At 45.1% G+C, this 23839-nt stretch overlaps 1 protein-coding gene across 1 annotated transcript in view; it reads right to left on the bottom strand.

The window, feature by feature from the left end:
• Positions 1 to 23839, bottom strand: part of GOLPH3L (golgi phosphoprotein 3 like) — a 109179-nt gene that overhangs the window by 79853 nt on the left and 5487 nt on the right. The window contains exon 2 of the mRNA XM_082242760.1: positions 3694 to 3862. Coding sequence (XP_082098886.1) covers positions 3694 to 3861 — 168 coding nt within the window. The 5' untranslated portion in view covers position 3862. The remainder of the gene's footprint in view (positions 1 to 3693; positions 3863 to 23839) is intronic.

Below are 23839 nucleotides of genomic sequence, written 5' to 3'. Positions count from 1 at the left end.
GGGTGGCACTGATGGGGTGGCACTGATATGCAGCACTGATAGATAGCACTGATATGCAGCATTGGTGGGCACTGATAGGCAGCGCTGATGTTAACTGATAGGCAGCACTGATGGGCACTGATAGGTGGCACTGATCGGCACTGATGGGCGGCACTGGTGGGCAATAATGGGCACTGGTGGGCGGCACTGATGAATGGCAATAACGGCACTGGTGGGCAGCACTGATAGATGGCATTGGTGGGCAACACTGATAGGGAGGGCACTGTGGGGCTCTCTGAGCCCTGCTTGCCATCCCTGGTGGCTTAGTGGCACCCCTCCCCCCCCCCCCCCCAGGGCTGCACTGGTAATCAATGTTCTGATTACCAGCACAGACCCCCCCTGTGATCAGTGAGTAATTAGAAATACTCACTGATCACCCCCGCAGCAGCACCGATCATCCCTCTTCTCCTCACTGACAGGATCTGTCAGGAGGAGAAGAGATCGAAGCCGTTACAACGGCTCTATTTACATAACATGACGGCTGTGATTGGACACAGCCGTCATGTGATCAGGAGGGCCAATCACAGGGCCCTCCTGCCGAATGATGTTGCTCTGTGTCCGAGGGACACAGGCACATCGAGATTGCGTGGCGGCGCGATCTCTCTCCTTCTGAAGGACGTTCCGGAACGTCCATTCAGAAGGACGAGACTCCCGCCCGGCCGTATATTTACAATGGCCCGGGTGGGAGGTGGTTAAAAAAAAAAAAAAAAAAGTTCACCTTTTAAAAAAGAAAATAAATAAATAGATAAATAAAATGTACATCTTTGTGCAGGTAAAAAAAAAAAAAATGTGCATTTATTATTATTTTTTTTTTTTTTTTAATTTTTTATTGGGAGCCAAAAAAAGCATTGCACCCACGATTAGCAGCTCATGGTGCAATGCAGGGTTCTTGCAGACAGCAACAGATTCCAAATGCAAATAGCACACTTGAAATTAAGGCTCCTTTCACACACTCCGTCCGGACGGAGTCCATTTTTCTCAGCGGGGGGATCGATTAGTTCCCCATGCATCTCTATGGAGGAAATCGGATGGGAACAGACCGTCGGTCCGTTCTCATCCGATCCGATGGACGGATGGAAAGTAGGGTCTCGATCCGTCCAGATTTGACGGATCTGATGTCAGCGGGCATGTCTCCGCTGACATCCGATGTCCCATAGGAATGCATAGGGGGAACCGTTCAGATCCGCCAAAAAAACGGACAGGCGGATCTGAACGGTCCGCCTGTGTGAAAGAGCCCTAACTCTGGACCTTTTATCTGATCCTTGTAAATGGGATAATGAGGGATAACACACACCTGGCCATAGAACAGCTGAGCAGCCAATTGTCCCATTACTTTTGGTCCCTTAAAAAGTGGGAGGCACATATACAAACTGTTGTAATTCCTACACCTTTCACCTGATTTGGATGTAAATACCCTCAAATTAAAGCTGAAAGTCTGCAGTTAAAGTACATCTTGTTTGTTTCATTTCAAATCCATTGTGGTGGTGTATAGAGCCAAAAAGATTAGAATTGTGTCGATGTCCCAATATTTATGGACCTGACTGTATGTGTTGGTGGGGATGGAGGGGGTTTAGGGACCTTTTTACTTTGCTCTACATGGACAAAAAAAAATGGGTCACTTTAAGCAACCAATAACGAGCAGGCGTCCTTATCAGAAGCGCTTACTATTCCTTAAGGAGCAATTTTTCCCTTCTCTATAAGACGATACAGGTCAGACAAGCAAGTACAATACGTCTGTGAAGGTTCTCATTTATCCAGGTCATGGTATAGCCAGTTGTAGTCAGTCAAATCTAATTGGACTGCTCCTGTAACATTGAAGACCTTTTGTAGCTTATTAAAGCCAATTCTTCGGTTCTAATGAGCCTTGGATTTACTATAAAAAAACCTATCCAACATTACTAACGAGTCCAGCTGAATGTGTCCAATTACCAACAGCAAGCAAAATTTGGCTTCCCTCATGTCAAAAAATGAAGGAGGACACTCTAACGCAGTGGTTTTCAACCGCTGGGCAATGGCCTCCGCTCTCCTGGGCCCCCAGCTGCAAATTCCGTAACTTCCCAGAGTGCCTTCCATAGTGGTCCACAGTGTCTTCAGGCACCCTTAGAGCCCCGAATCCCCACAGTGCCCCCCAACTTTTTACAATGCCTCCCCTAGTGCCCTCCAACCTCCCATTATGGTTCACTGTGTCCACAGGCCCCCTCCATCGTCATAGTGCCCTCCAATCTCCCATATTGATACAGTGTCCACAGGCACCCTTAGAGCCCTTAGTCTACACAGTGCGCCCCAACCTTACACAGTGCCTCCCATAGTGCCCTCCAACCTTCCATAATAGTTCACAGGCACCCTTAGACTCCACAGTGCCCCCCAAGCTCCAACAGTACCTCCCATGGTGCCCTTCAAACCTCCCATAATGGTCCACAGTGCCCCCATAGTGCCCTCAAACCTCCCATATTGATCCAGTGTCCACAGGCACCCTTAGAGCCCTTAGTCTACACAGTGCGCCCCAACCTTACACAGTGCCTCCCATAGTGCCCTCCAACCTTCCATAATGGTTTACAGGCACCCTTAGGCTCCACAGTGCCCCCCCCCCCCAAAGCTCCAACAGTGCCTCCCATGGTGCCCTTCAAACCTCCCATAATGGTCCACAGTGCCCCCATAGTGCCCTCCAACCGCCCATATTGATACCGTGTCCACAGGCACCCTTCGAGCCTTTAGTCTACACAGTGCCCACCAACCTTACACAGTGCCTCCCATAGTTCCCCCCAACCTTCCATAATGGTTCACAGGCACCCTTAGACTCCACAGTGCAACCTACCCCCCCCCCCCATAATGGTCCACAGTGTCCCCAGACACCCTTAGACCCCTTCATCTGCACATTGCCCCCCAACCTCCCATAGTGCCCTCCAACCTCCATAATGGTCCACAGTGCTCCCCAGTCTCCTCCAGAAAAATCATTCTCTACAAGACCACCAAGTCAGCTGCAGACTTCCAGTCCCCCCCCCCCCCCCCCAACCTGCCAAAGTGCCAAACATGCCTTGCTGGTACTTCCAAGTGCTTCAGAGAAAACAATGCATGCTGGAATTGTCAAAAGGCTTTAGGTCACAAGCAGTTTAGTGCAAAAGCTCTTTCCGTGTCACTGCATTTCACACACAGACTCAGCTTAAAACGGGTTCAGTCAAAAATTTTTAAAGACGTCCTTCCACTTTTGCAGTCAGACTTTAAGCTCCCATACCTTTCTAGGCGTTTGTTGCCTCGAGCAGACCAAGCTACTTTTAACACTTTGAAATGAGAGGAACCCAATCTGTCCCCACTGACAATGAGGGACACACCGAATTTCCCCTCAACATTCTCCATTAACATACAATTCAGAAGGCCCTTTGTTGAGGCAGACAGTGACCAAATCTAGCTTACAATTGATAATGAGATCTTCCAGCAGAGTACAGGCAGGGTTAATTAAGGCCAACAACTGCAAAAGAAAGCAGCAATTTTTCATTTTAAGTTATGCATTGGAGCATTTAACAAATACAGTATATAGAAGGCATTTTCCTTAACTGGCTGCAAAAAGGGGAAATACACTTTAGCAAATGATCAATTTTGCACAATAGGCTGCTTTCAGCCTCCAGTTATTACGGAATATTGTTTTAAATAACGTACCTCTTTGTCTTTTAATCCTAAAAGCAGCACTTCCTCCATAAGCGTTAGCCTCATGTCTTTGCAATCCCCTGAGGACTCTTCATCTTTTTCTTTGCCGCCATCCTCGGAATCTGCTCTTCGGTCTTGTCCCTCCTCTCCGCGTCGTCCCCGACGAATTAAAGTGGTCATCCTTCAAAATGAGCAAAGATTAAAATTAAAATTTTGCACCTCAAGTGTCAAAGTATTTGTACATTACCAAGGATAAAAGAGAAGGTTTCCTAAAAATTGGGAGGCTAGGTCAAATCAAAGAGTCAGCAGTAGGAAAGTGACAAACTGGGATCCGATTGGTTGGTTGGCCAATTCCTTAAAATGTAATCGAAGGTTAAAAAAAAAAAAAAAAACAGAATTTTTGTAAAATCTTACCGTAAAATTCCTTTCTCCGAGTCCTCCGGCAGTCGCCGTTCACTCATACAGTCTTCACTTATGGGGTATTGACTTCATCTCCACAGGAGTAGCTAGTACTCCTGTGGAGATGAAGTCAATACCCCATAAGTGAAGACTGTATGAGTGGGCGGCGACTGTCGGAGGACGTAAGAGAAATATAAATCCTCCATTTAGGCAGGCACTGAATTTCCAGTTGTGCAACCTAGGAACTTCACCTAAAAATAATTTTTTACCTACAGGTCCCTCTCAAAAAATTAGCATATTGTGATAAAGTTCATTATTTTCTGTAATGTACGGATAAACATTAGACTTTCATATATTTTAGATTCATTACACACAACTGAAATAGTGCAAGCCTTTTATTGTTTTAATATTGATGATTTTGGCATACAGCTCATGAAAACCCAAAATTCCTATCTCAAAAAATTAGCATATCATGAAAAGGTTCTCTAAACGAGCTATTAACCTAATCATCTGAATCAACTCATTAACTCTAAACACCTGCAAAAGATTCTGAGGCTTTTAAAAACTCCCAGCCTGGTTCATTACTCAAAACCGCAATCATGGGTAAGACTGCCGACCTGACTGCTGTCCAGAAGGCCATCATTGACACCCTCAAGCAAGAGGGTAAGACACAGAAAGAAATTTCTGAACGAATAGGCTGTTCCCAGAGTGCTGTATCAAGGCCCCTCAGTGGGAAGTCTGTGGGAAGGAAAAAGTGTGGCAGAAAACGCTGCACAACGAGAAGAGGTGACCGGACCCTGAGGAAGACTGGGGAGAGGGAAATGCCAAAATGCCTGAAGTCCAGTGTCAAGTACCCACAGTCAGTGATGGTCTGGGGTGCCATGTCAGCTGCTGGTGTTGGTCCACTGTGTTTTATCAAGGGCAGGGTCAATGCAGCTAGCTATCAGGAGATTTTTTGAGCACTTCATGCTTCCATCTGCTGAAAAGCTTTATGGAGATGAAGATTTCATTTTTCAGCATGACCTGGCACCTGCTCACAGTGCCAAAACCACTGGTAAATGGTTTACTGACCATGGTATTACTGTGCTCAAATGGCCTGCCAACTCTCCTGACCTGAACCCCATAGAGAATCTGTGGGATGTTGTCAAGAGAAAGTTGAGAGACGCAAGACCCAACACTCTGGATGAGCTCAAGGCCGCTATCGAAGCATCCTGGGCCTCCATGACACCTCAGCAGTGCCACAGGCTGATGGCCTCCATGCCACGCCGCATTGAAGCAGTCATTCCTGCAAAAGGATTCCCGACCAAGTATTGAGTGCATAATTGAACATCATTTTTTGAAGGTTGACTTTTTTTTGTATTAAAAACACTTTTCTTTTATTGGTCGGATGAAATATGCAAATTTTTTGAGATAGGAATTTGGGGTTTTCATGAGCTGTATGCCAAAATCATCAATATTAAAACAATAAAAGGCTTGCACTACTTCAGTTGTGTGTAATGAATCTAAAATATATGAAAGTCTAATGTTTATCCGTACATTACAGAAAATAATGAACTTTATCACAATATGCAAATTTTTTGAGAGGGACCTGTATACGTCCCCACCCATCCTGCCAGATGTAAAGTTGTCCTCATTTGGTTAAGCCAGTACTACGTATCTGAGTCCCCCCATCCAGGTCCTCCTCTTATGCAGTTCCGTCACTGTCTGACCCACCTTACTCCCATTGGTCCGACATCATCTCTCATCAAAAAATTCTAAGAGGACCCCTCCCACTAGTTAGCCAATGGGAATTGTCCCCATGACACGGGCAGCGGTATGGACACCCAGAAAAAGGACCACTCCATGATGTAAACAGGAGAGAAGGACCAGGCACCAGATGACCATATGACCATGGCTTCAGGAAGAGTGAAAATGGGTGTTTAGAGCGCTTTTATTGTTAACCCAAAGATCAGATCAAAAGGGGTGGGAGGGGGCGGGGGGGTTACATCTGTCCTAGGGTTAGACTTTAAAAAATAAATTGTTTTCCTATGCAGTGGGTCTGTGCTAGTTTTTGTCTAGAACAGGGATTACCAAACTACGGCCCTGCAGCTGTTGCAGAACTACACATCCCATGAGGCATTGTAAAACTTTGACCTTCACATACATAACTAGGCATGATGGGAACTGTAGTTCCTGAACAACTGCAGGGCCATAGTTTGGGAATCCCTGGTCTAGAGAATTAAGGCCCGTACACACGCGTCAAAATTCGGCCGGGAATTTTCGGCCAACGTCCGATCTGCCGATTTTCGGCTTGTTAGTATGATGCTTCTGACAACCAACTCCAACTTTTCGGCCGAAAAAAATCTGGTGCGCAGGCTATAACATTTTTGTCCGCCGTCAAAACACGGCCGATTTTTGTGCAGTCAGTATAGATTTCGACAGGGAAAAATCTAATGAGCAAGACTGGGCATGCTCAGAGAAGAAAGAACACAAAGAAAGCAATCCAACACATGACATCACTTCTGAAGTAGAATTTTGTCGGGGGAGAAAATTTGTGTGCAGTCTAGGCACATTCCAACCAACAAAACACATCTCTGGACAAAAGACGGACGATCGGTCGGCTGATAATCGTTGCGTGTGTACTAGGCTTTAGAGAATGTAGATATACTTACCTACATCTGTCCTAGAGTTTGGCCTAGAGTTGGACTTTAAAAAAATAAGAAGATTTCCTATGCAGTAGGGCTGGGCTAGTTTTTGTCTAGGGAATTAGAGAATGTAGATATACTTACCTAATCCCCCCCCCCCCCACACACACACACACACACACACACACACACACACACACAAGACTGGCCCCTGTGGCTCTAGCTCTCCTCCCTCCGTGATCTAGCAGTCTTGTGTGGTGGACTTTTCCTTACGTCATCACGCCCACAGAGCTGCTCTTGACGCAAGGACCTCCAGAAGAGTCCACCCACTGGATTGTGGGGGGGGGGGGGGGAGACACAGTTTCCTAGTAGAGCAGAGGATTGGGTGAGCATACAGCTTTCTCCAATTCCCTGGACAAAATGAACAGTTGACCAAAGCAGTGCGGGCACAGCCCCACTGCATTAGAACATTTTTTTTTTTTGTTGCCCGCAGTCGGGCTCTAAGCGCAGAGCTTGTTAGGTTACAAAACATACGTTTAATCAAGCGGTGCAAACTTCCCTGATTAGCCGTGACACAAGGTCGTCATGCCCTGTGAATATGCAAAGCCCTGGTATCCAATGCAAACAAACACCTAGATATTCTATGCAACTCCGAAGATTGCACTTCTATCCTTCCGGGCTCAGTAGCATCCCAGAAACGGTGTCAGCTGTCTTTTTCCTTTCTGCGGCACGACAACTCATTCCACTATTTTAGAAGACCGATATTACCCCCCCATTATCCATATGGGTTTCCATGGTAAAGGACGACATCATCATAGAAAAAATGCTAGCGTTGGAGAATGATACTCTTGGGAAATACAAAGTCTTGTGGTATATTTGGATTCATTTCTCTACATCCGATGCCCTTAGACCCTGTTCACACCTGAGCTTTTGTCAGTCCATAAAATGCTCATCTGTGAAAATCCAAAACGCCCAACAATTAAAATCACATTCATTTCAATGGCCACATCTGAATTGTCCCCTGAAGCAAAATGCCTGTAGCTCAAAAAAGTACAGGAGCTTCTTTTTATTCTGATCAAGAGCTGTTCTGGTCCCATAGGAATGCATCAAAACGCAGTTATCGGACATAGGTGGCCTCCACCCCTTTTAACACACCCATTTTTTTTAAAAAACACCCCAAAAACACTAGAGAAACGCCCAAAAAAAACACCTACAACAACGGCCAAAAAACGCCAGAAAACAATACGCTCAGCTGCAGCCTTAAGGAGATGCCATCACCTACAGGTGGTCCAGAGAATACACTGACCTCGTCCTCACATGGGTCAATATAGCGGTCCCTCTGATGAATTTCCAGACCCCCTGAAGGTTGCTTCAGATACTTTCCTCTGGCAACTCTCCTCTTTAATTTCATATTTTTACTATAACATTTATGGTTCTAGAGACTCGCCCTTCTCTTAGCTTTCTCTCTACGTCTTATACAGTATTCTCTTGTCTCTTCTTGACCACCTATGGTCTTCTTCATTCTTGTCTCTTCCTCCCCACTGGTCCCCCTTTATGTCCTAATTTGCCACCTCACTATTCCTATACCGTATTTTCGTGACTATAAGGTGCACCGGATTATAAGGCGCAGTATCAGTTAACAGTAAATTTTCAATCATAAGGCGTACCGGATTATAAGGCGCACTTTTTTTTTTTTGAACGTTGATCCGCGCGAGGTTTACTGGCAGGTGCTCATTGCGAACCCTCGGATGACAGTTCTGGTGGATACTTTATGCCAGGCATCCACTGGCACACAGTGGCATAACTGGCCCGGCGTTGCCTCCCCGTCTTCATGAAGGAGTGCTCTCCTTCCATCATCCATTTTTCCCACGTAATTAGCAGTTTCGCCTTGAAGGAACGATTGACACTTCTGTCCAGTGGTTGCACCCCTTTGGTCAAACCATCCAGTTAACGGTAAATTTTCAAACCATTTTCATATATAAAGGCGCACCGTATTATAAGGCGCACTGCCGGTTTTTGATAAAATTTTAGGATTTTCAGTGCGCCTTATAGTCCGAAAAATACGGTAATTATAAATCTGGACACTCCAGAATTTACCGTTTTTAATTTACCCTATGTGTGCAAAAATCGCCATTACCATTTATTTTCCTCTATACCTTTTAGTTGTATTTTGGTTTTTTTTTTTCCTTCTCGGCTTTTAATGGTATTTCTCATTTGCCATACTTGTACATTATATTCCTGACCCACCCATATAAGTGGCTCCGTTTTTCTTTTTTCAACACAAGATAATTTTGCCTCTAGATATTCTCAACGTCCGGACGTTGAGCAGTGACATCAGAGACAACTCTGCCTTCTGGGCAGCCAGGAAAACCAGTCCTTCCAGATATAGCGCCCCCTAAATAACATCATCAGTGCTGGCTGCAAAGTAACATAGGAAATAAAGTCTGCAGAGTGTTAAGTGTATATTCACATGAAGGGTCTGGAACGATCTGTCAGAGTAAGAAAATATATTAATATTATGTGTAACTAGCGTTGGGAGAGGTAGTAGGGTACAGATTTCATACCAGTGTTAATTTTGGCAGCAAATTTCAATTTAGTTTTAGTCTTAGTCTTAGGACTAAAATGGCATTTTAGTTTTAGTCCCATTTTAGTCTTCTGCAAGTGTTTTAGTTTTAGTCGTATTTAGTCGACTAAAACTCCAGTATATTTTAGTCGACTAAAACGCCCAACATTTTAGTCGACTAAAACTCATTTTAGTCATCTATAAATCGAATGGGTGTAGTTCAATTGTAATTTGTAATGCATTATTTAAGCATTTCTCTACAATTTCCAAACTCATTATATACTACTGCTGGTCCTGGAGTGAAAAATCTAATATGTTATTATTTATGCTTTGAGCATGCACCAGTGTTAATTTTTGGCAGCAAATTTCGATTTAGTTTTAGTTATAGTCTTTTGACTAAAATGCCATTTTAGTTTTAGTCGTATTTTAGTCTTAAGACTAAAATGCCATTTTAGTTTTAGTCGTATTTTAGTCATCTGAATTGTGTTAGTCGACGAAAACGTTTTAGTCGGTTTTAGTCGACGAAATTAACACTGTTTCATACACGCCCAGGCAATGAAGTGGCATTAGATCTCCCTTAGATTGTAAAATACTTGGAGGGGAGGATGTAGAGTATCTAAAGCGCTGAAAAAAAAAAATTATTGTCGGCGCCGTATACAGTTGTGCTCATAAGTTTACAAATACACACCCTTGCAGAATTTATGATTTTATGGCCATTTTTCCAAGAATATGAATGAGAACACAAATTTTTCTTTCACTCGTGGCTCTTTTTTTATTTTCTTTATGAATTAGGAAGTACATTGCATCCTTACTGAAGCTCGTTGTTACCCCTGTGAATCACAGGAGTGCAGTTTGTTCTGCACTCCTGTAACCCATTTTCAGCAGACAGCGAGCTGAAGCCTGCTGTCGGCTGACGTCACCGAGCGGATCCAGGTTTGGGAACAATTGCGACCATATCGTCATGATCCGTCCACATGCCTCGACCGGTACCCGTAAACAAAACAATACATCTGGCGGAGGGATGATTCGCTAAGGTAAAACAATTCCGTGAAAAATCAAGTCCATATAAAATTGTCCATTAACAGGCATAGCACATACAGTATATGGATGGCGGCAGCTATCCTCAGAGAGTCTAGCAGGCTCTATGTCTAGACTCTAGAGGAAGAAAAAGAGGAAGGCAAGGAGGAAGTGCCACCCAAGTATGGTATATTAGAAATTGTTTATTTCTACACATGGATAAAAAAAAAAAAAAAAAAGACTCACAGGAGTTGACAAGCTCATAATAGTGATGTATAGGAGGAGCGGTCCCGGACTGTCCCAAGATCGGAGCAATTCACTGGGCTGTATGGTGTAGTAAGCCAGGCAAGGAGTTCACTTGTCCCGTGGCCACCAGGAAACAACCAGCGTGGACCGCAAGGAACCGGTTCCAGTGACGTCATTTCCTTGCGGTCCACGCTGGTTGTCTCCCAGTGGCCACAGGACAAGTGAACTCCTTGCTTGGCTTACTACACCATACAGCCCAGTGGATCGCTCTGATCTTGGGACAGTCCGAGACGGCTCTTCCTATACATCACTATTATGAGCTTGTTAACTCCTGCATCCTGTGAGTCTTTTTAATCCGTGTGGGGAAATAAAAAATTTCTAATATACTATACTTTAGGTGGCACTTTCTTCTTGCCCTCCTCTTTTTCTTCCTCTGGAGCGGTACCCGGTTCAGCCTCTCAGCGAGCCATTGAGAGCCTGAGCCGGACGCTCCCACACCCTCCACAGCCCAGCGCTCCAGTGAGTGACTGACAGTCACAAGCTCTCTGCTCAGGGAGAACTGAGTGATCAGTGGGTTTGATTGTTCAGTTCTCAGTCTTACAGCCGGCAGGGGTGAGATGCAGCATCGGACTGATGCTGCACCCACCTAGGTAAATATGATTCGAACAAGAAAAAAAATCCCATGCTTTTAAGTGACGCAAGGGCTACGATTTTTAAATGTGAACAACTCTGTCCACTGCTCATATTGTCCATTGTAGGCTGCTGTGTTAGGCGTTCGGGCAGTGGCAAAAACACGCCCCAATTTCCGTTTTTTAATGGCCATGTAAACAGGGCCTTTTGCAGTTTCCTTTTATCATATTGAAAATGTATGCGTGTAACCTGCCACTTCCCGATTCCTTGCCCAAGATCAGCCCCTGCAGCCTGTTAACGTCAAATATCCCAGGAGGCAGTGTTGAATTAAGTACCGTATATTCGCGACTATAAGGAGCACCGGATTATAAGGCGCAGTATCAGTTAACAGTAAATTTTCAAACTATTTTCATATATAAGGCGCACCGGATTAGACACCGCACTTTTTTTTTGGACCGTTGATCCGCGCAAGGTTTACTGGCAGGTGCTCATTGCGAACCCTCGGATGACAGTTCTGGCGGATACTTTAGGCCAGGCATCCACTATCCACTGGCACACAGTGGCATAACTGGCCCGGCGTTGCCTCCCGGTCTTCGTGAAGGAGTGCTCTCCTTCCATCATCCAATTTTCCCACGTGATTTGCAGTTTCGCCTTGAAGGAACGATTGACACTTATGTCCAGTGGTTGCACCCCTTTGGTCAAACCATCCATTTAACGGTAAATATTCAAACTATTTTCATATATAAGGCGCACTGCCAGTTTTTGATCAAATTTTAGGATTTTCAGTGCGCCTTATAGTCCGAAAAATACGGTATCACTATTTAGACCTGGTAAAGCCTGGTAGCATGTCTATGCAAGCGTGGGATCTTGCAACGCACATGCGATGAAATAGCAATAAGAAACAGCCATCAACCAACCAGGAGTATCAAGATGGCAGCACGAAAGCCAGAGTGTCCCAAGGAGAACTTTGGAGTTGAAGACAACGCTGGACTCCATGGACTACTAAGAAGGTTTTTTTTTTTTCCAGACAAAGGGTAGTTATTAAAGAGATCTTTTTTTTTTTGGTCTCCATACAGTGAAGTGAAGCTCACCCTACCGGCTAGCAGCTGCCCAATTCTAAATCTCTTTTCCTTTCCCCAGGTCAGCGAGCATTGCAAATTTTACAAAGCAATCTCGCCAATACGAGCGGACCCGATGGGGACATCTGCAGAGAATTTGAAGTTTTTGAAATGCAAGTATTATTGGCACTAATATATTATCTTCATAGCTAAGCCACTGGCTGAGCTTGATGCTTAGGGCGGGAGGTGAATTTGGGTTAAAGGAAAAATGAATATAATGCAAGCTAGGTTTTATGAAAATCCCCTGTTTCAGTCTATGTCCAGCTGCGAGTATAAAATTGCCAAAAATCCTAGCTGTTGCTTCCTTGCAACATGTTAAAAGGCAGACCTTCACCATCTGAAGAACGTATACAAGAGAAAGGTGCTTTCTGATATCAAACAAAATTTGTAGATTGAGAACGAATTGCTGCAGGTCTCACAGACCTCAACTCTGTGGTCGTATCTCCTCCTGGCCAATCACAAACCACACAGCCTAAAGGCCCGTACACACGATAAGAAAATCTGAAGGGAAATTTCATCCGACGAACGATCTGTCGATTTTCGGATTGTTAGTATGGTGCTTTCGAAAGCCGACACCGACTTTTCGGCCGAAATAATCCTGATGTGCAGGCTATAAAAATGTTATCGTTCGTCAACACAACGTCCGATTTTTGTCTCATTAGTACAGTTTGACAGAAAAAAAATCTTAAGACTAGGCATGCTCAGAGACGAAAGAACATACAAAACAATCCAACACATGACATCACTTCTGAAGTAGAATTCTGTCGTACGGGAAAATTCATATGAAAATAACCTCTTCACTTTCCACATCAGACTAGCATGCCACAAAAAACGGATGACAGATCGTTCGATAATCTGATCGTGTGTACGGGGCTTTAAGCCTCGTACACACACACCAATTGTTGGCCGACCGATCGGCCGTCTTTTGTCCAGTGTTGTTGTGTTGGTTGAAATGTGCTCTAGACTGCACACAAATTTTGTCGGCCAACAAAAACCAACTGCAGAAGTGATGTCATGTTCTTGTTTACTTTCCGTGTGTTTTTTCTTCTCTGAGCATGCCCAGTCTTGCTCATCTGACTTTTGTCGGCCGAAATCTGTACTGACTGACGAATCGGCCGTTCTGGTGACGGCCAACAAAAATTTTATAGCATGCACACCAGATTTTGTTCGGCCGAAAAGTCGCAGTCAGTTGTCGGAAGCATCATACTAACAAGCCGACAGTCGGCCGATCGGACATTGGCTGAAAATTTACGGCCAACAATCAGGGGCAGCTAGACCTCCACCCACATGTAATCAAGAAGATTTGTAGGATTTAAAAAATATTATTCAACACGGGAAGTGGCTTTTAAGCAAACAGTCTTCAACTGTTTGTTGTACCCAGAGCTTGGCTTCTAAAAAGGAGGGTCACCGCACATTTCCTGCCTAAAAGCAGTCACCAAACATATGCCAGCTGTTTCCCGTTATTAACTAGAATTCCATTATCTGTATGCCCTTCTAACGGGTTCTACTTTGTTACCAGTAGATGAGTTCCCAGCTGTTTTGACAATTTTCATTCTGTTGTCCAAAGACTAAAATCGGTGGTCAATATCAGCAGAGTGCCAAGAAATTTACAACGACTTTCCAACATACAAAAAAACAACAAGATTCCACTTCAGAAAGAAAGTTCTTCAGAAGATGTAGGATATCTGTAGATGACACTACCATCAGACTTAGGAACCGTACACACGAGTCGAAATTCGGCTGGAAATTTTCGTCCGACGACTGATCTGCCGATTTTCGGCTTGTTAGTATGGTGCTCTCGACAACCGACTCCGACTTTTCGGCCGAAAAAATCCTGGTGTGCAGGCTATATAATTTTTGTCCTCCGTCAAAACACGTCCGATTTTCGTCTCATTAGTACAGATTATGATGGGGAAAAATCTTATTAACAAGACTAGGCATGCTCAGAGATGAAAAAACACAAGAAAGCAATCCAACACATGACATCACTTCTGAAGTAGAATTCTGTCGTGCGGGAAAATTTGTGCGCAGTCTAGAGCACATTCCAACCAATATTTTCTGTGCCATATACCGATTGGTAATAAAGTCAATCGGATTTATGATTTTGTAGATCTATTCCTGAAGAAGCAGATTTCAATAGCTGGAAAACGCATTAGGAACGGTCCCATCTCCCCACAAGTTTCGTCCAGAAAACTGAACGATATTTGCTTATGTAATATCAATGACAAGCTGTATAAAATGCAGAGAACTAGGGGAGGTCAGGAGACATTTGGAAGTTATGCTATTCATTGATGCATATGTAAAGCAAAAGATAAAACGCTATGGCACGCATATTTACAATTTGTGGTTTTATGAACAATTTATCTGAACGGAAATATAAGTCTGTACCTTTTATACAAGATTTTATTTCATTGGTCTGATATTTGTACCGTGTAAGTCCCACGTTTTATTAATTCCCTGATTAACCCCTTCATGCCGAAGCCTTTTTCTGACACTTGTTGCTTACAAGTTAAAATCAGTATTTTTTGCTAGGAAATTATTTAGAACCCCCAAACAATTATATATATTTAGCAGAGACCCTAGAGAATAAAATGGCAATCGTTGCAATATTTTATGTCACACTGTATTTGCGCAGCGGTCTTTAACCACTTTCCGAGCTGCTACTGCGGCACAGTGGCAGCCCTGTGTCCGGCGACGTAGACCTACGTCACTGGACTCCTGCTTGTCTTGGCAGCGCGTGTCGCCGGAGGCTCGCCTCTGCTGTGTTCAGACACAGCGGGAGTCGGGCCGGAGGAGGAGAGGTGGCGATTGCCGCCTCTCTTCCCCGATCGTCGGGGAAAGAGTGAGAAAATCTGCCTGCTTGTGTAAACAAAGCAGGCGGATCTTCTCTGTGACAGACAGGGACAGATCACAGGATTCAGCATAGCTGAACCTGCGATCTCTGTCTGTCGCAAAACCCCCTCCCCCCACACACGTCAGTAAGCATGAGGCATACATTTAACCCCTTGATCACCAACAGGGTTAACCCCTTCCCTGCCAGTGTCATTATTACAGTAACAGTGCATATTTTTAGCACTGAATACTGTAGTAATGTCACTAGTCCCCCCAAAAGTGTCAAAAATGTCAGTTGGGGGTCCGATCTGTCCGCCGCAAAAATAAATAAAATCTTTCCCGTAGTTAGTAAACGTGATAACTTTTGCACAAACCAATCAAAATACGCTTATTGCGATTTTTTTTACCAAAAATATGTAGCAGGAAACAATTTGGCCTAAAATGTTAAAAATTTTGATTTTTTGGGAAATGTTACATATCAAAAACGTAAAAAGTGTTTTTTTTTTTTTTTCAAAATTAATCGCTCTTTTTTTCATAAATTAAAAACCGCAGAGGTGATAAAATACCACCAGAAATAAGCTCTATTTGTGGGGGGGACGACATCAATTTTATTTGGGTACAGTGTCGCATGGCAACAAACGCACAAAAATGGTCTGGTCATGAAGGGGGGGGGGGTCGACTCTGGGGGCTGAAGTGGTTAAAACAGAAGATGAGATCCTTTTTAAGCTACCCATTGACTTTGGAGGGCACCACCTGCACAGGCACGACCCACACCCAAACATTTTTCTTTGGAAAGCTTAGTAAAATTAGAAGACCGGTTTAACGGGGAAACCATAACCTGTCCAACGTGTGCAACTCCCCCAGCCACAGCACAAGTCTCATTTACTGGAACAGACATAAGACAGTTATATAGTAGATGAGGTTGAATAAAGACAATAGTCCATCCAGTTTAACCTGTGTAGGTGTGTGTGGCCGTAATCATCTCTCATACCCCTGGAATGTTCTGATCATTGAGATGTACGTCTAAGAGTCTTTTGAAAGCAACCATACTTCCCGCAGAAACCACCTCTTGTGGTAGAGAATTCCACAATCTTGTAGCCCTAACAGTAAAGAACCCCCTGCGTTGCCTGAGCTTAAAATGCTTCTCCTCTAATCGCATTGTATGCCCTTGAGTACTCATGCAATCCTTTTGACTGAATAGCTTTTTTTCTATGCGGAGATCACCATTGAGGTATTTATAAATTGCTATCATGTTCCCTCTCAGGCGTCTCTTCTCCAGGGAGAATACATCCCTTTTTTTAGGCATGCTAATATTCTGCCAGCTTTGGCAGCTGCCGCTTGACATTGCATGCTATTGCTTAGTCTATCATCAACCAAGACTCCCAGATCTTTCTTCATTTTTGATTCCCCCAAAGGTTCCCCCCTTAAAGTGTATTGTGCTTTTATGTTTTTAGTCCCCAAGTGCAAAACCTTACACTTCTCCACATTAAACCTCATGTGCCATGTCGTTGCCCACTCTGTTATTTTGCCCAGGTCATTCTGTAGGATATCTGCTTCATGCCGTGCAGTTATTGCCCTGCTCAATTTCGGGTCATCTGCAAAAACTGATCTAGAACTACTGATCCCGTCCTCAATGCTGTTTATGAAAAAATTGAACAGGGATGGTTCCAGGACTGAGCCTTGGGGGACCCCGCTTACCACCTCAGACCAGTCTGAGTATGTGCTATTTATTAACACCCTTTGGACACGCCCTTTTAGCCAGTTCCGTATCAAAAAAACAACCATACAGGAGGAGGTACGTATAATATATATATATATATATATATATATATATATATATATATATATATATATATATATATATACACACACACAGAGACTTTACAATTACTTTACCTTAGGTGGGTGTCGTGGAGTTTAAGTGGGGATATCTGAATGATGCTGGCAGCTACAGGCAGATTTCCTCATATGTAAAAGCCCTCATAGCAGCCGATTGGCTGCTTGATTGCTTTTACAGGCTGCGGGAGGGGACATCACCCCCCTTCCACCACCCTCTGCTTTTTCGGTCTCGCCCCTGCGATCGGGGAGCCGAAGAATGAATCCACTGGTTGTGGCGGTTTACCATAGAGCTGGCCATGGACCACATGGTCCCTGGCCATCTCTATGACCCTCGGTGGCCGAAAGCATAAAGGGAGGGTAATACCACTGAGATTTTTTTGTTCACCATCTGTGTCCCATTGGGGAGATTTCCCTTCGCTTCCTGTCTCATAGCCAAACACAAATTAGCAGAATTCTTTGGTCACCAGAATTAGTGCCCCCATTGGAATATTTCCCCTGTATTACTTTTCAGGGGACAACCCAAAATTTAGGATTTTCTTTTACTTTCACCCATGATCGTCGAGTCCTTCTGATCACAGAACAGGGTAAAGGGCCAATCACAGCGGCCCTTTACCAAGTGATCAGCTGTCAGCCAATGACAGCTGATCACAGAAGTAAACAGAAGCCGGTTATCGTCTTTTTTTCTCTCCTCACGATCAGCGTGAGGAGAAAAGAAGAAAGCCGGTAACTGGCTTCTGTAACAAGGACAACGGTCCCAATCAGTGCTCACCTGAGCAACCCATCAGTGCCGCCCACGAGTGCCACCTATCAGAGCCCATCAGTGCTGCCCTCAGTGCAGATTTATCAGTGCACCATCAGTGCGGCCACATCAGTGAAGAAAAAAAAAAAAAAAAAAAGTTACCCATTTGCTAAATTTTATAACAAACTATGAAAAATAGTTTTTTTCGTTAAAGAAACACCGCTTGCCGACCGCCGCACGACTATTTACTGCGGCGGTCAGCCCCGTACAGGCAAAGTGACGTAGGACTACGTAACTAGCCTGTGAGCCTCTAGGGGGCGAGCGCGCAACGCGGGAGGCGCATTCCCGCCCCCGCTCGTTCCCTAACAAGTCCCGCCGGTCACTCGCGATCGTCCAGTGCAGAGGGAGAAAGGCAGGAGGCTGATGTAAACAAAGCCGCCTGTCATTCTCCTTGATCTAACGGCAGAGATCATACGGTACTGCTATGTAGGATCGTATATCTCTGTGGTTACACGAAAAGCCTCGCCCCTTTACAGTTAGAAACACGCCCCTAGGGACACATTTAACCCCTTCCCTCCCAGTGTCATTTTTACAGTAACAGTGCATATGAATAGCACTGACTACTGTAGTAATGTCACTGGTACCCCCCAAAAGTGTCAGAAACATCAGTCAAGGGTCCGATCTGTCACATTCCCGCAAAAAAAAAAAAAAAAAAAAAAAAAAAACCACACCAAAAATTACATAAATCTTTCCCTTAGTTAGTAAACGCAATAACTTTTGCGCAAACCAATCAAAATACGTTTATTGCGATTTTTTTTACCAAAAATGTAGCAGAATACAAATTGGCCAAAAATGTAAAAAATTTTGATTTTTACATTTTTTTGGGGGAAATTTCATATAAAAAAAAAAAAAATGTGAAAAATATTGTTATTTTTTCAAAATTCTCGCTCTTTTTTTGTTTATAGCGCAAAAATTAAAAATCGCACAGGTGATCAAATACCACCAAAAGAAAGCTCCGTTTGTGGGGAAAAAAGGACGTCAAATTCGTTTGGGTACAGCGTCGCACGACCGCGCAATTGTCCGTTAAAATCATGCAGTGCCGAATCGCAAAATAGGGTCGGGAAGGGGGTAAAATCTTCTGGGGCATAAGTGGTTAAATACCACCAAAAGAAAGCTCTGTGTGATGAAAAAAACTATCCAAAATTTTGTTTGGGTACAGCGTTGCATGACCACGTAATTGTCATTCAAAGAGCAAAAGCCCTGAAAGCTGAAAATTGGCCTGGGCAGGAAGTAGGTGGTTAACACTCTAGTTATGGTCAACGGGCAGCGGGAAGAGGTCTTGGTCAAGGGACAGCCACAAGGTGGTTAGGAAGTCCATCCAGACTCCTCCCCGAGAGCAGACCTTGAGGCTCGGTTCACACTACGTCGCTCTGACTTAGGGGGCGACCTGTGAAGTCGCGTGCACTGCGACTTCAGCGCAACTTGCACGGACTTCATAAAATGAATGTCTATGCAAGTCGCCTCCAGGTCACCCCGAAGTAGTACAGGAACCTTTTTCTAAGTCGGAGCGACTTGTGTCACTCCTATTACAACGGGTCCTGTACTACACTATGGGAGCGACTGACGCGACTTGTCAGGCTGACCAAATCGCCTGACAAATTGTACTAGTGTGAACCGGCACTTACAGTAAACACTTTGCTACACTTTATTCCCACCATCTCTGCACACATGTAAAGAAGATGCTTTTTTTTTTATTGTACCCATTATCCACTTAAGCCCCGGAAGATTTTACCCCCTTCCTGACCACGGGGTATTTTGCGATTCGGCACTGCGTGACTTTAACGGACAATTGCACGGTCGTGCGACGCTGTATCTAAACGAAAATTTGGCGTCCTTTTTTTTCCCCACAAACAGAGCTTTCTTTTGGTGGTATTTGATCACCTGTGCGATTTTTTGATCATGCGCTATAAACAAAAAAAAAAAAGAGCGTAAATTTTGCAAAAATAACAATATTTTTCACATTTTTTTTATATGAAATCCCCCCCCAAAAAAAATGTAAAAATCAAAATTTTTTTAACATTTTCGGCCAATTTGTTTGATGCTACATATGTTTGGTAAAAAAAAAAAAAATTGCAAAAAGCGTATTTTGATTGGTTTGCGCAAAAGTTATCGCGTTTACTAACAAAGGGAAAGGTTTTTGTCATTTTTGTTGTTTTTTTTTTTTAACGCGTAATGGCGGCGATCTGCGATTTTTTTTGCGGTACTGCGACATTGCGGCGGACAGATCGGACCCTTGACTGACATTTTTGACACTTTTGGGGTTACCAGTGACATTTCTACAGTAATCAGTGCTATATATATGCACCGTTACTGTAAAAATACACTGGCAGTGAAGGGGTTAAATTTTTTGAGAGGGAGGGGCTATGTGTGTCCCTAGGGGCGTGATTCTAACTGTGATTGGCTGTGGCTTGAGATGTATGAACAGTGATCAACGGATCTACATAGTAGAACCGTATGATCATCATTCATACAGCGGGAAGAATGACAGGCGGCTTGTTTACATTAGCCGCCTGACTTTCTCCCTCTCCCCCGACGATCGCAGAGTGACCGGCGGACATCGGGTCTGCCTGTCACACGCGCGGGGGGGTCCGTGATCACGCGGGTGCGCGCCTCTGGCGGCGCGCGCGCGCTCCCTAGACCCTCACAGGCTAGCGATGTAGACCTACGTCACTTTGCCTGTGAGGGGTTGACCGCCGACGTAGATAGTCGTGCGGCGGTCGGCAAGTGGTTATTTTTGCTCCTCCCCACCTCCAGAAACCATTCTCACCAAGGCAAGACTGATATATCTACGTCAGGAGGCATCGGTGTCTACACAGCGGCTGGAGGAGGGTGGACCCGATGGTTTATCATCAAGAATGCAGAAGAGCCAGCCAGCTCCCAACAATGTAAGGAAAGAAGATGGTGGCACAGGACCCAGCATGTGGTAGCTGATCACAGGAGAACGTTGGATTCGCTAGACATGGTGGGACTATGTTTACCCAAGCACAACCCAGCAAAAAAAATAAAAAATTTAGCAGCCTACAAAGTAGGTGCAAGGTAAAGTATAGTGGGCCTTGGCTGCCTAACAGCAGGGCCATGAATTTCAGCTGGGCTATCAAGTCTTCCAGGTGTAGCTGTTGAGACTGGGGAGTCTCCTCACTGTGCTCCATGAGAGGGTTCTCATTGGGCAGTGGAGGAAACCCAGCCAATGGTACACTCAGGCCTGTATCTACCCCAGAAAGGCAGATTCTGCCGCACAGCATTCTGGGAGTGGGTATAAGTTTGAAGGGAACGCATGACACAGTGTCTTTGGCGGGAAGCAAAGTCCCAGGAGGGAGAGTACAGCTGTCTCTCCTCCTGTCAGAAGAATCGGGTGTCCCAGGCGGCTTGCCTGAGGGGACAGAGGGCTGAGCTGAGCTGCAGAGAGGATCCGGTGTGCCAAGGACCAGCAGAGCTGAGGGGGTCCAGTTTCAGGAAAGCATTCCCAGTTTGTGAGTAATATAAACTGCCATTGGGGGTCTGCCTAGTGAGAAGGACCACTCCAATGAAGGTCCAAGGGATCCAGGAGCTAGCCGATGCAAGTGTAAACGGGGTGCCAGTGTTGACCCTGAAGTGTAGAGGGGGCTCTTAGTGAGAGGACCCTGAAGTGTAGAGTGGGCGCCTAGTGAGAGGACCCTGAAGTGTAGAGGGGGTGCCTAGTGAGAGGACCCTGAAGTGCAAAGGGGGTGCCTAGTGCGAGGACCCTGAAGTGCAAAGGGGGTGCCTAGTGCGAGGACCCTGAAGTGCAAAGGGGGTGCCAGTGTTGACCCTGAAGTGTAAAGGGGGTGCCAGTGTTGACCCTGAAGTGTAAAGGGGGTGCCTAGTGAGAGGACCCTGAAGTGTAAAGGGGGTGCCAGTGTTGACCCTGAAGTGTAGAGGGGGCGCCTACTGAGAGGACCCTGAAGTGTAAAGGGGGTGCCTAGTGAGAGGACCCTGAAGTGTAAAGGGGGTGCCAGTGTTGACCCTGAAGTGTAGAGGGGGCGCTTAGCGAGAGGACCCTGAAGTGTAAAGGGGTGCCTAGTGAGAGGACCCTGAAGTGTAAAGGGGGTGCCTAGTGAGAGGACCCTGAAGTGTAAAGGGGGTGCCTAGTGAGAGGACCCTGAAGTGTAAAGGGGGTGCCTAGTGAGAGGACCCTGAAGTGCAGCGAGGGTGCCTAGTGAGAGGACCCTGAAGTGTAAAGGGGGTGCCTAGTGAGAGGACCCTGAAGTTCAGCTAGGGTGCCTAGTGAGAGGACCCTGAAGTGCAGTGAGGGTGCCTAGTGAGAGGACCCTGAAGTGTAAAGGGGGTGCCTAGTGAGAGGACCCTGAAAGTTGAGGGGGTGCCTAGTGAGAGGACCCTGAAGTGTAAAGAGGGCGCCAGCGGTTGGGCCCTGAAGTGTTAAAGTGTACAGCATGCAATGTACAGTGTTAGGAGTTGCAGTTACAGAGGCTACCTCAGTCAGGAAGGACTGGATGGAGAAGTGTTCAGGACTTTTTGAGCTAACCAGAGTGTCAAAAGTCAAGTCCAAGTACAGTTCAGCAAGTCAGTATTTTTCAAGCACCAGCAAGCGTTGGTCGGCATCCAGCCGGCGTCAAGACAGCGGTGAAAGGCATTTTTCTGCAAAGTGTCCCAAGTTGTACCTACCTGAGCCAGAGGAGTATCCCACTCATTCCCTTCTCCCATCCCCAATATTAAATAAACAAACCAAAGATGCCGGAATGGTCATTGTCTCCAATCTTACACTTGGGTATTCAGCTTAAATGGGCTGAAGGAGTCACCGGTAACCATGGCAGACCCATATCAGGCCCGATGCCTGGAAAATCGGCTACAAAAACATGGGGGGGGGGGGGGGGGGGGGGTCGAAAAGCAAAATTAACCAAGGGGGGATTGGGGGTTACTTCGCACAGCTGCTTTAGTAAATCTCCCTGTGTGTGTCCAGGGTTGGTGCCAATGCCGTTTCAGGCTGCAGCCAATTGACGAGTTTGTATGCGGCCATAGAGTATTGATGAATGCTGCAAACTATCCTGTTGGCCGTGTGTATGCAGCCTTCAGCCGCCCGTAAATGGATCAAAATGTAACCAGATCAGCTGGGATTGGCCAAATTTTGATCCGTATATGACCATTCCTACTCAACAGAAGCCCATTATGATGGACTTCTACTGAACGGGACTGATCAGTGGCTTGGGACGAATCAGCTGCAGCCACTGATCAGTGTATTCGGACAAAGTTCGCTCTGATCAGAATACGACACAGCATGGATCACCATCTCGGTTGTGTGGATGCTGGAATCCATTCAGTTATTTTATTTTTTTGCCCTGATCAAAACAAAAAAAAAAAAAAAAAAAAAAAAAGAAGAACACACACAACAAAAAACACAAACAAATGGAAAGACAAAAAAAAACACAACACGCAAATAAACCATCTATGGCCAGCCTCAATCTTAAGCCTCGTACACACGCGTCGAAATTCGGCCGGGAATTTTCGTCTGACGACCGATCCCCCGATTTTCGGCTTGTTAGTATGATGCTTCCCACAACCGACTCCGACTTTTCGGCCGAAAAAAATCTGGTGTGCATGCTATAAAATTTTTGTCCTCCGTCAAAACACGTCCAATTTTCGTGCAGTCAGTACAGATTTCGACAGGGAAAAATCTTATGAGCAAGACTAGGTATGCTCAGAGAAGAAAGAACACAAAGAAAGCAAACCAACACATGACATCACTTCTGAAGTAGAATTCTGTCGTGCGGGAAAATTCGTGTGCAGTCTAGAGCACATTCCAACCAACAAAACACAACTATGGAGAAAAGACGGACGACCGGTTGGCCGATAAAATCGTTGCGTGTGTACGAGGCTTTACTCGCCCAGACCTAATTTAGCAGCGTTGGTGTGCGCCAGTTAAAGGAGACCTTTACCCCATATAAACACAATACAACTCAATGAGAGCACCAAACAAACCTCCAAGATTGTAAGATAATTTAATAATAAAATTCAAAGCAGAATGGAGCCAACGTGTTTCGGGGGGGCTAAAGACACTCCCCTCTTCATCAGGGCCAGTTGTATGACTTTGACATTTTAAACTAGATCGAGATCCCTG

This window comes from Pelophylax lessonae (genome assembly GCF_965119305.1).
Source record: "Pelophylax lessonae genome assembly, chromosome: 13".
In the NCBI taxonomy this organism is placed as follows: domain Eukaryota; kingdom Metazoa; phylum Chordata; class Amphibia; order Anura; family Ranidae; genus Pelophylax; species Pelophylax lessonae.
The sequence above is the reverse complement of the archived record's forward strand: the minus strand, read 5'-3'. Positions and strand labels throughout refer to the sequence as shown.